Source organism: Harpia harpyja, chromosome 4, assembly GCF_026419915.1.
Source record: "Harpia harpyja isolate bHarHar1 chromosome 4, bHarHar1 primary haplotype, whole genome shotgun sequence".
NCBI lineage: Eukaryota > Metazoa > Chordata > Aves > Accipitriformes > Accipitridae > Harpia > Harpia harpyja.
In genome coordinates this window covers 72724915-72741855 of record NC_068943.1, presented here as the reverse complement: position 1 = coordinate 72741855, position 16941 = coordinate 72724915, and the positions used below count along the sequence as shown (strand labels likewise).

The window sequence follows — 16941 nt, the reverse complement described above, 5'->3', positions numbered from 1 at the left end:
GTGGGGGAAGGGGGAGTGAGCAAGTGACTGCTGGCTGGGGTCAACCCACCACAACAGGATTTCTCTCTTTATCTTGATGCAAGTCTTAATGTTGCATGTCTCCTGAATAATGTTGGGGGCCTTTATTTCACCACTCCTGAAGATGGCAGAGTGGAAAATTGCAATGTTCTTCCAACAAAAGCCTGTTTTGTTGCAGGTTTAGTGTTCTTTTTAGTAACCTTGCTCCCTTCCAAAATGGATTTTTCTTGAAGAGCTCTTCCTAATTGCTGTCACATCCTTCCCGGTTTCTGTCCCATTTTATCCTCATTCAGAGGTGTTAATGTTTATGTGTGCCCATAAATACTGAAATGGAAAAAGGCAGCAGGTCATTTTATCTCCTGTTTTCTTAAGCACAAGGGAAGGTTTTGTGCAGTATAACCTTGAAGCACGGTAGCTGTTATGTCAGGGCTAATATTGTCGTTAAATCAAAACAGTGCAGTCATCCTGGAAACTTTGATACTAGCCAGTCTCTCTAACACTGAAATGAAACTACTGATTGAGACACTGCAGACGTAAGACAATTTGCAGGACTAAGTGCAGGAGCAGTGGCTTTTCATACCCTGTAAATCTCCTGTCCTGATTCATGGGTGTTTTCACAGTACTCTGCTAATTCCTTTAACCTGCAATAGAGTTAAGGCTACTGAGAATATACTTCCTGTAAACAAGGTGATAGATGACAGAACGATGTGCCCATGTATCTCTTCCCTGTCAGCACAGTAATGTTAAATGCGAGTTGAATTAAAAAGGATCGTTGAGCAAACTCTGTTTCCTCAATGGATTGCTCTTGGTGCTGACGCATGAGCGAGAATGGTCAAGGTGTGCTGGAGCTGATCATGTAAGTCACTGAAGACAGATGAGGTACTACGGGGAGGCTGTCTTTGCTGCTGGCTGGTACAGATGCGTGGGGTTCATAGGGAGGCCTTCGTCTACAAAGATCTTGGTCTCATAAGTATGTGTCAGAAATACCGTTTGCCCCCTCCTTCAGGAGGAAGAATCTATTGCCTCGAATACAGAGCAAGTACATACATGTGTAAATCTCGATGGTGTTTGAACAGTATCTAAGCACCTAAAAATGTCCTGTATTCATTTATATTAACCCGAGCAGGTTAAAATCACACTTCTCCTTGAACTGGGGCCTCCTTCTGAAAACTCTCAGACACATAAATAATTCCTAGGGGAAGTCTCCTGCCACAGCTCACTACATCCTGCGATACAGCCTCTGAGGTAGCTCACCTCACCCAAGCACTTCAGTGCTCAGAGTCAAGTGGGTCACACCAGACCTAGGGATTTTCAAGTCCTCATCCCTCACCTGTGGCTGTGCTGCTAAAAAAGTGATGAGGTTGGCATGAAGAGCCACTGCATCTCTGTGTAACCTCTGCAACAGCATCTGCCTCGGAGGTTTCAGGGAGGGCCATGACCTCTCAGCTTACAGCGAACCCCAAGTGTCCCAAGTGTCCCCATCGCAGACCAGGGCTGCAGGCTCTGTTACAGAGACGGCAAAAAGCCCAGGTGTGAATTGAATTGGGGCTTAATGACTTTGTGGAAATCCAGCAGGAGTCACTGTGAAGTCCTGAGATAGCTAAATGTTTGGCTTATCCATCTGTCAGACTCTTCAAGGTCTGCTAGGTGCATGGAAATTTCTGTCTTTTTATGAGTGAGGATGCTCGCCCTCCATGCGAACTTATTAGGGCAGGCATGGAGGGGAGCAGTGGGTCGCCGGGGGCTTCCTGCAAGGAGGAAAGATGCATTCTTGTTTCTAGTTCATAGTAACCTCGGTGGACGCAAAGACGCTGGCAGCCTTAGGGCTTAGCCCTGTTGAGACATTATATTTTGCCTTCTAGCCTGAACGGTAGAGAATCAAGACATTCCCTCTCCAGTAAAAGCATGGGGTGAGAATTGCATTAGCCACACTAGGAGATTACTCTCCTCTCCCAGGACTTCTAGTTAACATAATTCCCCTTCTTTTTAGTTTTTTCTCTTGCTGAAACAAGTCTGCCTGTGTTAAACAACGGACCCTTTTCCTCGATTTTGGCCAGAGGAGGAAGCCTTTGTCCTGATACCCTGGCAGCTGGCCAAGGCAGTCGGGCTGTGGGCCAGGAGGGGGTGAACTTGAAAGGAACAGTGTGTTGTTTCTGCTCTGGTAGCATTCTTCCTTCTTCACCAGTGCCTCAGCCCCTGGCCGCCTTCAGTCGCTCATTATACACAAAAGAACCTAAGGGCAAAAGAGAGAATTTTCTCTTGGCCGCCTGTAACTTGCAATAATAAGAAATAAAACAATTTCAGGGCTTTCAGTTGTCTGTGCAGACATAGTTGGGAGAAAATTTTCTTAGAACTGGCAACTTTCTCACAAGGGAGAAGAGAACTGATAGCTTTTTTTTTTTCCTCCATTTTAATAGCAGCTTTCATACAATAATGTACATCTTTCCAGTCCTGTATACCCTATCAGTAGCGGTTTTACCTTGGCAGTGCATAAATTTTATTACTGGCCGTTACTTTAGTCCTAGCTAGTATTTTTGCTTTCATTTCTCATTTCAGTAGTTATTCTTATATAAAGCAATAAGCAGTCATGTGTACGCTCTAGGAAGACAGGAAGAGGCAGCACTTAGCATTAACAATTTTTGTTCTCACGCCTTTTTTTTTTTTTTTTTTTGTTCTCACACTTTTTTTTAAAAATGTAATGTTACTTCACATTCCTGCAAGGCCTGATACTGCAGGGTGGTGACCACTAGGTTTGAACAGCCAACGACTGGAAAGAGTAGCAAATTATGTGTTCAGACATCTTCCAAAAATGACATTCACACTGAGGTATCTCAAAGGCACTGACAAAAAGGCTTTCGCTACTGGTGCTCCCGACTTGGAAGCTAACACCTGCAAGACGTTTGGAACTTTCATCTATGAAAGACTTAAATGGACCATTGGGTCATTCAGCTTGGCTTCTTGTATGCTACAGGAGTTGGTTAAGTTATCCAGCATTGACGTAAAAATATCAAGTGAAAGCAAATCAACTCTTTTTGGTTTGTTCTAGTGATTAATCATCTTCACCACTTTAAAAAGCTGTGCCTTACTTCCAGTCCTCATTTCTCTGGTTTCTGCTTCCAACCCTTCAGTATCCATAGTTTTCTCACCATGAAAATATGCAGATGCTGTAAACAAGTCACCTCTCAATCTTCTTTTTTTGGTAAGCTGACCAGAATGAATTTATCATCTTTTTCTAAAGTGTCCCTTCCAACCCCAGTATTCATTCTGAGGCTGTTTTCATACCCTGTCTGATTTAGGATGTGGTTACAAAACTGGATGCTATGTGCCAGTGTTGCACTCATCAATACTATATATGGAAATAAAGACACCTCCACCTCGCTCCATCCCTCTTAGACATCTTAAGCTTGCACAGCACGTCTCTTCCATTGCTTCCTTTTTGTGGACAAAAATCACAGATAGCAGTCTACTGTGACTCAAAGCACAAAGGCAAGATGCCTGCTCTAGGTTCTCCAGTCCCAGGCTAGATCTCTGCAGATTTTCTGCATAACATACCTGTGGTGAAGCTTTTCCTGCTTGTGGGCGCTGCTGAAATTTGTCTCGATCACTGCAACTTTCTCTTCTCTCTGCAAAAAAGTAATAGTATCTGCATAACCTACTATGCAACACTGTTCACAAGCGATCTGTAAGAACCTATTTTTAAATTGTGGTTTTGTCAGATCCAGATTTTACTGGATCCATTCAATAATACTTACGCATCTAGAAAAGATAGGTTAGAAATTGCATATGAACTGCAACCATAGCAATTCTTTCGGCAACCCGAACTAGAGAATCCTGGCATTTCCTTTGCAGATGACTTTGGTTTTGGCACCTCCAACTCTGTCTAGTTCAACTTAGAAGTTGCTTAACAGCAATGAAAGTACCTGACCACATTCTCGTAAGAATCCGCCTTTTTGCTCCACCAATGTGGGTTAATTTTCAGCTTTTTTTTTCCTTCTGTGTTAACTTACCTTAACTGGGAATGCAACATTAAAGTGCACCAAATAGAGGAGTCTTTTAGAAGATCCTGTTGAGATTTGTTATCTGATCATGCGTGAGATACAGCATGTTTCCAGGCTGGCTGGGGCAGCAGCAGAGGCAGTGTGTGGTACAGGAGGGTCAGCTGAGGTGTCCCATGCGGCTCGAAATCCACATTGTTGGATCCACAGCTCTGAACTGGTAGGAGCAAAGGTATAACACTGTGAAGTTTCCAAGAGGAGAGTTGGATGTTTCATGATAAATACTTACTGGCTGGAGAAGAGACCTCAGAAGGTGGTAGCTGTTTACAAAGTATGAAGAAAGTTATATATTTGCATTGCTGAGTGTGTTATAAGGTGAGCGCTTCATAATAGCGATATGATGCCTTTAATAGCTTAAGTAGTATTTCAGAGCACTGTTGAATGCATATCACTGTTACACTGTCCAGTTGACAGCCAGACCAGTGCAGTGTTGACCTCTGCAATATATTCACAACATATGTTAACTTGCATGCTGTAGGAAGATGTTTCTTTTGTTATTTTCAGCCTTATTGGCCCAAGGTACTACTTACATTTATTACTGACATTATTCTTTCTTTTTTTTTTCCCCTCATGTTTCTTCCTTGTTCTGAATTTGTGCCATGCCTCCTTGGTGTTTACATCCTTGAGCATTAGTAGTTGTTTGATTATGTGTCTTACAGATTATCTCTGTGAGCTCTTCCTGGCTAATGTCTGTTTTGGCATCCCTCCGTTTTTCTCTGCCAGGTTATCATTCTCTGAGCTCCCTGCATTTTGCCCATGTTAATGTTAATAATGAAATTATATTAGGTTAACAGTGACATTATTCTTCTCTCTGGTTTCCTTATTCATTGTAGTGGTAAGAAAAAAGAAAGAGCATTGCTGTAACTGTCTCACCTAGTTCAGTCGCTGTCATTGGCAACCATGGTTTTGCAGTGTCCATGCTAATTACGGTCTGATGTATTTGCTCCCAAGATCCCTGTTTGACAAATAGGACATCCGATTTGCCTACGATTGCAGGTCTCTCGAGTTCTGGGTGTTTCCGTGACCGCTGGAGAGCTGTCCTTTCAGAGAGATCTGTATCTGACCTTCAGGAGAAGGGACATTGCTGTGTGCCAGTGGGCTAGAGTTCTCCTAATCTCCTGGAGTTGGGAGTTGTTCCGTGTCATCAAAGCAGCACAATAATTCAGGACAGAAATGCTAAAACAACGCAAGCATTGCTAGTGAGTCTTCGGCATGCGCATGAGCGTCTCATCTTTATCTACACGTTGTTAAAAGTTGCACCTTATTTTGTGGATGCGAATAACTGAGAGTAAACTAGCAGTAAGGAGGTTCATAATTGGGATTCATAGTATTTCAGACAGACAAAGCTAGTAGATGCTATGGGACAAATTACCACCTACTTCTTCATCAACTTTGGTTTTTAATACACTTCTTCCCGGTCGGTGACTCTCTTAGGTTTTCTCCACCGACCCTGCTGTCCTTTAGCAAACGTGGGCCTACACGAGGTGCTCAGTCGTGCGGTACGGGCACGGTGCCCCATCCCTCCTCCCTCCGGGGACCTGGGACCTGCCCCGGGCCCAGCATGCTCCTGAGCGGTAGCAGCCCCATGGCTGTCGAAAAGATGGCACGCGAGCCAAACACATCGGCGTCTCATCTGTTCTCCCAAACCCGTCCTTTCCCAGATATCCTTCAAGAGCCTGGCTAAAAATTTCAAGTTTGAAAAGCAGAGCAATTGTGCCAGAGAATTTTCTGCTGAGCTGCAGTTAGATATTCTGGGGGGAGAGCATTTCTAGCATAGCCATCAGAGCCCTGTTTTAGCACCGCAGCAATCGTCTGAGTGGCATATCAAGCAGAGACCCTCGCCGATTCGTACGTCACGTCTAACCACAGTGACATACATTTATTTCCATTTAAAACTGTGGAGAAGTAGGTATGTGCCGCAGCTCAGCTGCGTACGATTGAAATGCGGGGCCTCCCCGTGTAGTTCCAGGAAATGAGTTTACTGTATCTGTGACAGCCATCATGTTCACACAGCCTTAGAGCAGCAGAGCTCGGCGTGCAGTTTTTCCACCGTGAGCGTTAGCCGGGCAAGCCCACGGTTACGCTCGCCTGCAGCCGTCCTGTGCTGGCTCCAGCCTGGCTCACCTCTCCCCGCCGGATCCCCGAGGACGCTGGGCTCCCTGCGGCTTCGTCCAGGAGCAGCGGAGCAGCGCTGGGGAGCAAGCCTCTGCGTCGTACCCGCCGAAACGGTGGGGCGCTGGAGAGGGCGTCTCTCCGAAATTCTCTTCTGAGGTGGAGAATGCCTTTAGGATCATTTTGTCTAAATATGGCAATCCAAGGTTTTTTGAGCCACAAAGTATAAAACCCACTTTTCCCTATGGCTTGGATGGCTACAGTGAGTAATGCTGATTTCTTAGTTCAAAAAAAAGAAAAAAAGAAAAGAAAAAAGTGAGAGTGGGGAAAGTCATTGTAAATATTCATCACCTGGTAACCCAAAGAATTTAATTTTCTTCATCCATATCTGCATACCAATTTAGTCTTAATTCAAGGCATGAGCAGGCTGCACTGGGAGGTTGGGTTACTCTATAGGACATTCTTTTTAGTAATTTAAAAGAATGCCAAAGCAAACACAGTTTAAAAAAAATAACCCTAAAAAGTAAATGGTGTGGTTTGTTGCCCTCCATATGGTTAGCTGTCTCAAAGGTCATAAAATGGGGGTCCTTTGGTGGGGCAGCTGGGTTTATGTAGCATATGCAGATTGTTATTTTGGCTTTAAGCCAGATCTACCTAATTTTTCCATTTTGCTTCCATGATGAGGAGAGGTGGTTAAGGTGACTTGAAGCGACAGTTCTGTGATTTCATTCATATTTGTATTAAAGAGCCTTTTAAGAGTATTTAAGATTAGAAACCGGTCTAAAAATTCAAGTGCAAAGAAGGCGAGTTCACTTGTTTTACCAAAAGGCTGAGCCTGCCGCCAGGCACAGAGCCCCAACTCGTGCCATCTGACAACCAGCACCTCACAGCTATTTACGCACTGCAGTTACTGATGCTTATACTGCGAGGCAAACCAACGGAAGCCAGAAAATCTACCTTGCTCCCCGTAGCCTTCCAGAGTGTGGGTGTTTCTATCTGTACGTATGTATACAACTATAGACATAGGTGTCTGCGTAGAGCGAGGAATTGCACGCATCCAGGAGTCCTCTATGCCATGACTACTGCAAATTCAGAGGAGGAGAGTATTTTGCTGCTTTCTCGCCGCCCGCCACGAGGGTGGCGTGCAGGACCTGGCCAGTTTGGCAGATGGGGTGCCAGCGGGCTGCTCCCTGCCTGGCCCACCACCAGTAAATTCCCCTTTGGCTGGTCTTGCCCCCCACTGACCGCCCCCCCAAGAAAACAGTCTAGCGCTTTTCACCTTGTCATCGTTGGCAGCGCTCCTGGGCTAAACACAAGTGCCCCTCTCTGCTGGGAGGAGCAGCCACCAAAGGGAGCTGGAGCTGTAAGAAGTGGCTTTTCCCGCTTAGAGTCCTGGAGGGATCATATAAGTAAAGGGCTTTTTCCAGCAATGTAAATGGAGTTTTCTGTAACAGAAATAACCTATGTAAAATAAAAATGAAGTTGGCAAGCAGTATAAAGGCTTAGGCTTAATAAATGCAATATTTAGTAGTGTACGTTTGCTGCTGAGTTTGTAAAGAAAACCAGACTGCAAAGCTGGTGGGAGCTACCAACTAAGCACCAGAAAGAGGAATGTCTTGAAGTGCTCAATAATCGTGAGGCAGCAGTTGCCTTCTCACCCAAGGACAGACCCAGTACAGGGTCCTTCCTGGAGTGTATTCATCTAATACCCATCAATGGCAACTGGAACAACTGACTGAAAATTTAAAAAGATGAGACATTTGTTAATCTATTCCAGTCTATGGCTAAAGGTGGTGTAGAAGAGAATAAGCTCTTGGGAACCCAAATATTTTCACCAAAAATATTTCACACCATTCACTAGCTACAGGTAGTGCTTTCTATGCTGATGTCTATTTTAAATCCAAGCATTTCATGATCCTTCCTCTACCCTTTTGCTAGACAGCATGCTAAAGATTGCTTCTTTATTTTTAATTCATTTTTTGTATGTTTTCATCATTTTACTCCTGTCTAAACAAAACTATAAAATGATAAACTGTGAACAGTCAGTAAGTATAGAGCATATATCGCCATACATCGCTAAAATTAAAGAACAAAGAACTCTGTGTACCAAGTTGTTTAATTACGTAGATATATGAGTAGAAATAGATTTCAGTGTAAAGAACTACAAAGTTTGGTGTAAAAGCTCCATTTAATTACAGAGCAGCATGTTTTAATTTTTACCAACTAATGAAAACCAGTCCTCCATTAGAGAAGGAAGTAAAAGTACAAATTCAAAATAGAATTAATGCTTTAAATAATTTTTTTGTGATTTAGAACAGCATTACGTTTGGTAAGCTAGTCAACCTATTCTCTTTGTATCATATTCTTCCTACATTTCAGATTACTCTGCTGTAATTGGTAAGCAAAACTGAGAGGGAGAATACCTCTTTCAGATACAAATCTTTTCTTCTGCACCAGATGTATGTGACGCAATGGAGTCAAATGAACATGAGAATGTCCAGCGCAGCAGCACTTGCTGTCTCATGTAGTGTTACTAAAATGTGTGGTTCTCAGTTGTTCTTCTTTAATTCCTTTACTCTGAAGTAGGAAAAGGTGTGTCCATTGTCTGAAAATTGCAGTGTTTATAGGTGTGGATACCCTAAGCTATATGAACATCAATCTTTTAAAATGTAAAGCAAGCCGTTCATGTACACATAGCTGTGCTCTACCGTCCTGTCATACTTCTCAAGATTTCAAATCTTGCATAATACCAACTTTTTGTCTAAAGATCAGTGCTGTTGTGTTTGCTAGCTGGACTTACTCATCTTTTATTACCTTTTGAAATAAATGGGTTTGCCATTGCTTAAAATTCCTCTCTTCCCTAAAAAGTTATTCTTGATTATTTCTCTTGGATGAACGTATTGCTTGTGGACTCCCAAGAACAGCTCACTTTTGCTACTAGGAACCATTGATCCATCCCTTAGCCTTACGCGTAAGCAATTGTGAAAATGTGTTTCTTTGTAGATCTGCTAAGCATGTGTTTAGCCTTGCTGGCACGTGCTTCAGAAGACTTCAGTTTGGACTGTTCACGTGAGCAAAACTCTGCCCGTGGTAAAACCCCATTTTGATTCAGGGACTCCCTCTGGAAGCAAGGGTGGTTGCTGCCTCTGGGAACCAGCTGGAAACATGAAATGGTCTTTGTTGTCTGCTTCCTCCTTGTAAGTTTTTTTTATTGCCGTGCTTCATGGCCTGACCCTTTTGAAATCCTCGAACCTGCAGAACTGCTGTTGCAATAAGAATTAGGTTTCTATATCAAAATCGAGCTCTTCTTCACTGCAACAGTTTATCTGTGTGGTCATGCAGAATACAGGGATTTCTGTTTGGCATTTGAGGCAGCACAAATAGAGGATATAAATATTAAGGAAAGAATGAGCAGCAGAAGCCAAGACATTATCCTGGAACAAAAAAACACAGTTCTCCTGCAGACCTTGCTGTTGTAGCAAAGAGCAAGGAAGTGAAGTAAGGACTGGCAAGATTAAAATTCATCTATTGGTTTTAGAGTCATGGAAGATGTCCTTAAGATGCCCCTTAGTCAAGTGGCTTCCCTCAGGAGAGAATCAATTAATTTGCTCTTAAAATCCTCCAGAGATACAGCTTTTCTAACTTGTATGCTCTACTGCACTGCCTAACTATCCTTGCCATGAAAAAGGTTTTTTACTGACGTCTAACTGGCATCTCCTTGCTTCCATGCAAGCCCATTCATCTTGCCGTGTCTGGACCCAGGTGTATTCCAAGGCTATTACAGTCAGTTCCATGAGCATCACGTTCTCTCAGAGTAACACATGATGCTTACTGGATTGGAGCACTGAGCTTTCAGAAAACCTGTTTATAGAAGCTAGTACTTCATCAGTGTAATGTTCATCTCCACTTCTCCTAGAAGCTGCAGTTGTTAGGGGGGATACAGCGATGCTACAGGTCAATACTTCCAGCTTTTTCTGTTGTTTTCTTCACAGTTGACTTTCAGTTACGTTTCTGTCTTGGAGAAGAAGAAAATTCTTAGGATGCTCTGGCAGCCTGTTGACATCTGGTAGAAAACAGCAAAATGATTGCCTTGAGAGTTTGCTTTACATCTTGTTCAAATACATTCATCTCCAATGGTAGAATAATCTATTGAGAGAGGAGGCAAAGAGGCAATTCAGTATTTTTGTTAGTAACTCTAATTCTTTATCAACAATAAAGGTGTTTTATTTCAGTTTACCAAAGCAAAAGTTGTCAGGTGAAGAAAAACATACTGAAATCTTCCAGTCCCAGGGCACAACAGGAAGATGAGTCTAATTTAATTAACAGGTATAACGGGATGAGAAAGTCAATGGGCACATTCAGTCTTGAGGTGTCATGTGGCGATGCCAAAAATGCTTCGGTGCTAGCCTGGGATGGATTCAGGTTGATAAATTTCTGTTTAGATTTGAACAATAATAAAGCCACAGCGTAGTATGCCACACAGGAAATAATTGATTAGTTCAGCTCAGCTGTGTGCTGGATATATGCTTCACATGCATCAGGCAAAATTTCCAAAGCTAGGCAAGGTTATGGGTTTCTGTACGTGTAGTTTATGCTCATAATTGGTATGACCTAATTTGCATTTTCAGATAACCATTGCCAGTTAAGATTCTCAGTGACTACATGCAATGCCAAATGCCGTGTATGAACTAGCCATATTTAAATATGCAAGTCTAACTTCAAACATCTATATTTTTTCATCTCTTGTTAAAAGTAAATCCATTATTAAGGAGGCAGATTGAGCTCTTTTGTATCAGTAATGCAGTAGGGCCATGCCTTAATCTTTTAAAAAACAGTTTAGGTCTGGTCTCATTAATCAGCACCCACCATGTTGCTTGTTTTCTTTTTTACAGAACATAGGAAACTTGGCAATCTGACTGTGACAGTGAAAAAGACCGTCCCCTCTCCAGAAGCAATACAGATCCTCTACCAACGCATGAGATACGAATATGAGTTTTATTACTATGTCAAAGAACAGTTCCACCTGCTGAAGCGCAAGTTTGGACTGAAGTCTCATATCAGGAAACCACGTCCCAGACCTGAGTTTTTCATTCCTTCTCCCCTGGAAACAGAGGAACCAATAGATGATGAGGAAGAAGATGATGAAAAGTGGCTAGAGGATATCTATAAAAGGTGATGGATGGAAGAGCTATCCTGTCTCTTCTGGTGACCCCTCCAGCTTTTTAAGATTTTTTTAATTATTATTAAAAGTAATTCCTTAAGGAACTGAGTTAATGCGCAGCAGCATTTGAAACAGAACAGAAGAGACCATTCCCACGTGCTGGGGCCATGGGGAGATACCTGGTTTTGCAGGTTTGATTCAGTATACGGTGTTGGCTCTATAGCATCCTTACTATAGCATAGTTCAAGAGAGAAGTATCTATCTACTGTCTATCACAAAATAACTTTTGGAATATACAGTAGTCCTCTGGGAACCTGCAGAATGTAAGAGAGTAGATTAGGCGGTCTTGAAAAGTGAATTTTACAGACTCTCGTCTCTCTCCTTCTCCAGAAACAAGTCCTCATTGCATAACACTGCGGCATTACCTACCGGCAATGTGAACTGCGGGCAGTGAGCCATTTGGGAAGAGTGCCTCTTTCTGCCCAGAGCGCACTGGTATGCCAGTGGTATGGTCAGAGCCATTGCTGTGTCTGTGCACATCCAAGGATAACAGGCTCAGAAAGGGCCTAGATAATGGCTTCTGAATTACCCTCTGTGGGAGGAGCGAGGCTGCTATTCTGGCAAATTAATATTAGTGGACATAAGGCAAGGTACAAGAACCAGATGGTTTTGGTAAACCGTTCTAGTTCATAGAGTGGAAAAAGTTACCAAGTCAGTGAATGGCCACAACAGATGAAAAGTGCAAGGCAGGGCTACCTAAATGGTAGAGTTTGGTTTCTGCAGTTGAGTACATCTCTATTACACTCTGAAGGAAAAGGTGCAGCGTATGGGTTTTATGTTCAGGAGGGGTATTTGTAGATTTTTATTCTTCTTATGGGTCACAAATCCAAAGAGATACAGAAGAAGTCATTCATGAAAAAACATAGATGATCTGGAACTCCTTTTAAGCATGACCTGTTTTTCTGCAATCACAGAATTTAGTTGTTCACATTTGAAGCTGAACGCAGCTGCGCCACCATCGCAAACACCAGATGCCTGCCTTTAGCATGGCTAGAAGTAAAATTAACAATATGGACATACACAACTTCTCTAGTTGCAATATTTCAGAATGATAAAACAAAGAAAAGAAGGTATGCTCTGTGAAACCAAAGCCCATTCAATGATACGTTATTAAGAGAGTCACTGTGAAAGTTACCCTTGTCAATCACTACACGTATTATCAGCAAACACTAGAAAGGGGATGGGTGGAGGCTGGGAGAGGAAGGGACAATAGCTCCAATATGTGACATGGTGTTGTCTTTAAGGTGGGTGTCCCTGGGGTTCCCTGTGACGTGCAGGCTTGCCGGCTACTCAACAGCCTGCCAGGACTGGTGGTGCAGAAGTGACAGACCTGCGGGCAGCAATGGGCAGAGCTGTTTGGCCATCTGCAGAATGGGGGGGATTTGGGGGTCTTGATGCGGCTTTGGCCTCTTGTGCACCGTTGTTGCCAGAGGAGGCTGGACTAGTAGAGGATAATAGCAATAAATTCCTGTCCTAGAGCACAGGCAAGAAGCAGGGCTGAGGAGTTGCAGCTCCTTCCCAGGATGAGTCCCAGTACCACATCAGGGGCAATGCACCTCTGTCTAACTCGTGTCCTGTCTCAAACATCTACCAGGCAATTTTTGCTTCCTATTCTGTGGCTCCCTCAGTAGCGTGTCTGCCATCTGCAAGGTCATACTTCTTTTTGCAATAACAAGCAAAAGTTATTTTGTGATGGACGAGGCATATAAACTCGGGCTAAGCTCGAATGTGCTTTCCAAGGGTTTCCTCTTCCATGAGGCTGCTGAGAGCCAATAAACATTATGGTCCATTTTCATCACCAGTTAGTCTTTACTGTACCTACATGCAGAGAACGAAAATAAAGAAGCGTAATCGTGTTAAGACAAGATGTTAACTTACAGAAAATATTATGTAGAAGATTCTGTTCTCATTATTAACATGCCAGGTTGGTGGTAGCAATGCACTACCGTGGGGGAGCACATTAAAGAAAGCTGAAAATGGCACAGATAACAACTAACATATTAGCTAAAATACGAATCTGCTGCATTGTATATTTTAAGTGGTTTCTATGAAATTACACTGAAAGAGTAATGATTAGTTTACACACTGTGGAGCTGTTATATTTTGGAAAGAAAACTAATATTCTCACCTTTCTGAAATTCTGTTTAAATCCTTGTTGCCAACGTTGTAACAGAATAATCAGACACTTAACACATTCACCCTTCCTGCAAGTTCACTGCCGCTTACCGTAAAGTCTATTTTTATCTGTTTATTTAATGGTATCTTCAGCCATCACTACTTATAACCTAAATACAAAACCTGTTTAATGATTTACTCGCTAGGTTTTAATGTTGTTGTATTTTTGTTAACAATCAACCTGGCCTCTCCTCCTTGAATGGTACTTCATAAATTTATCTGGCACATAGCATCTAAGATTCCTGGTCCTATGGCCTATTTGTCTGTCACGAAATATATTTTACTTAATTGTTAAAAGGTACGTTTTAAGCTGGTTAATCTTTGACTTATTTATTGAAACTTTTCAGCACATTCCAAATTTTAAGTTGCTCAGGAAGAAGTTGGATTTAAATGATTATCTATTGGTCTGACGGATATTTCTTATTCAAAAAAAAAAAAAATCATTTGTAAGCCTTTAGCCCACGACAGCTTTGTAGGAAGTGCCATGCATGTACTTGTAAATCTTTGTGGGGGGGAAAAGGTGAGTGCTTGACAATTATGAAAATAAGAAAACGTATGTGTACATTAGCTTAGCTATAAATGAAAGCAACGTATGTTTTGGGATGAAATATTCTTTAACTTATTCACTACCATCTCCTGAAATATAAATAAGCCATATGACTCTTTATTTTTCAGTCCAGTGATGTTTAAAAAATAAAACTTGTGCATTTCTTCCTAGCACCATAGTCCACTTGCTTACACTAGTTTTCTTGCCTGGGTACAGCAGCTGTGGGTAAGATGTTGGAGTTGCACCTAGCAGAACAGGATTGCATACAGCAGTTTATCATCTGAAAGTCATACTTTAGCAGCAAGATTGGGCAGGTTGTTCCTGGGTTATTCTATGTCCTGAACTGTCTGGAGGTGTGAGAGTGAAGGCAGAATTATTTTACTCACCTGAGATGTGCAGTAAGTATCCTGAAGTACATTGTCTCATGTGCTTTGTGGCTGCTAAGTGGAAAGAAGTTTTATCCAGGAGAGAAATGGCATGGTCCCCATACACTGCATTTTACTAGGTGTGGTATTTGATGGCCAGGTATAAAAGCTCCAATAGCCGAGAGTGATGTTGTAATGTAAGTAAGTGAAACGTCAGTGCTCTCACATTAAAGAGAGAATCAACCATTGTTACAATGCAGCATTCTGGAAAAAATAAATTTTAGTCTTAAGTTTCAAGTGACAGTGACAAATGGTGCGGGTTTTTTGTTCCTGTTTAGTTCTCTTCTATATAAATTGTGCTGATGATGCAAGGCTAAGTCTGAGTATCTGAAATGTTCTCTACCTATATGTAGAGAAGTAGCTCAGCAGAACTGATGGTATATTTGAAGCATTTCAATTTGTTTGCGATTCTTTATCATAGGACCTTTGATGAATTGTTTTAATGTTATAATATAGAATGGTACGTAGTATCATAAAGACACAAACAAAACCACAAATTCTAAATATTGGAGAACAGATCTGTGGATTCCAGCTGTTAAATTCTTCCTCCTTTCAATTCTTCATGTAATAAAAATATTTAATCTAAAGGTAGATTGTTTTGACTAACAAAGGAAACCACACTGCACGCCAACTTGGGTCCTCTTATCAAATGAAAAAACATTGTCCACCAAAGAATAAAGCTCTACATCCTCTTAAAAAATAAAGGCCTGTAATTCCCAGTTAAGGGTAATGGTGCTTTGATCTTTCCCTCCATTTTCAGAAAGGGAACATCTGTGACGTTAGACCATAGCCTAAAACAACACAGCAGCATTTTTGAGAGCTAGAATACTGTAATACAATACCACAGCATTCCTTCTGTTTTATTTTTAAGGAATCAGCCTTTATTGCAAAGAGCTCAGCAAACATATAAAACACTGTTGATCAATCTGCTTGCATGAGCCAAGACCAGAGAAGAGAACTGAGCGTTGTTACGTATAGACCTCCATACACAGACTGTGGGAAAAACAAGAAAGGTGTTACCAAGCGTGGTACCAAGAAGTGCCTGTCTAGTGGTGTTGGAATCACTGGGACCACTTTTGCAGGGTCTGTCTGTCCCAAGGGAGCGTTTGCAAAGTCAGGCTCTGCTTAGGTGCCCACAGGTATGGGGGGAAGGGTGCTGGAAGGCAGCTCCATGAGAAACAGGCATTGGGGGGTGAAAAAATCCCCTGCAAAATGTTGGAAGTGGATGGAAGGGATCTTATTTTGAAGGTCAAAAGTTAAATCTCAACCGCATAACTCAGTTGCTGATGTGTCACTTGCGACTGAAAAACTGTCATACCTTTTCTTCGGTTTGCCCAGAAATGGTACTGGATGCCAAGCTGCAGCATGAAGTGAACTTCAAAGCTCAGTTGTAAGCTTTAGAAAATAGCTGTGTGTAATGGAAGCACCAGCACACCGTAACAGTTGCGTCCCAGCACCGATGTCTGATGCTGTCATATTAGAAGAGCCTGGAGATGGGGTGGAAGGTTGTTCTAGGGGCAACAGGGGATGGGGAAGGGGGGAGGTTTTCTGCAAAGACAGTTTGGGCCTGTCAGACACCGTAAGATGGTAAGATTTGACCAGTGGTATATTTGAATGTGGGTTTTGAATATAAACGTGGATTTCCTTTTCTGAGTATGTAAAGGAAGAATGCAAGTCTGGGTTAGTATTTAACTGATTGTGGCTGAAAGGGTAAGTTAATGCCACTGCTGTCAGGCAGGCATGGTAGGAGTGTGCTTTATGCAAACTTTTGCCATCCTGTTCCCTTCTTTGGATCCGATGGGCAAAAAGGCTGGTGGCAAAGAATTCTGCTACACCACAGGGGAATTGGTAGAAAAGTAGAGATTAGCAGGAGTACATGGAGGCAATGCTGTTCAGGGTTAAGAATAATGGTCTAAACACTAGGATAATATAGAGCACCCAGCAGAAGCGTTACACAGACTGCTCACTCTCTTTATGGCTTTGGCTCATCTGGAAAACTTGAGACCATGCTTCAAAATCAAATGCTGCTTCAGATTTGTGTTTTGTATTAAGTTAGCATTTGGGGGGCTTTATCCATGCACTTCCAAATTGCTACTCTATCTCAGAAACCTGGCAGAGTGTAAGCATACAGCCTATACCTGTACCTGATGTGCAGGAGCTGATCTGAGACATAGATTTGATCCTTCAGCCAACCTCTCTCCAGGTTGAGTGCAAGTAATGAGCCGAGTGAAACGAATCCTTCTCAGCACGGCGGTGCTGCTACTGGGCCGAGTAATTTTTAGTTCCTGTGCCACAAGGGAAAGCATTCCTGCAGTTTTCATTTGCCAGGGCGATACAGGAGACTTTGGATAACCTCAGGGCTCATGGGATCATTGTCAGGTAGCAAAG

At 42.4% G+C, this 16941-nt stretch overlaps 1 protein-coding gene across 3 annotated transcripts in view; it reads left to right on the top strand.

The window, feature by feature from the left end:
- The window catches only part of UST (uronyl 2-sulfotransferase), a 176671-nt gene that overhangs the window by 154412 nt on the left and 5318 nt on the right, over positions 1-16941 (top strand). For 2 of the 3 annotated variants that reach the window (XM_052784767.1, XM_052784769.1), the window contains exon 8: positions 11078-11357. In XM_052784767.1, coding sequence (XP_052640727.1) covers positions 11078-11357 — 280 coding nt within the window. Of the gene's footprint in view, positions 1-11077; positions 14797-16941 lie in introns of those variants that run through there. The other variant, XM_052784770.1, reaches the window with a different exon arrangement.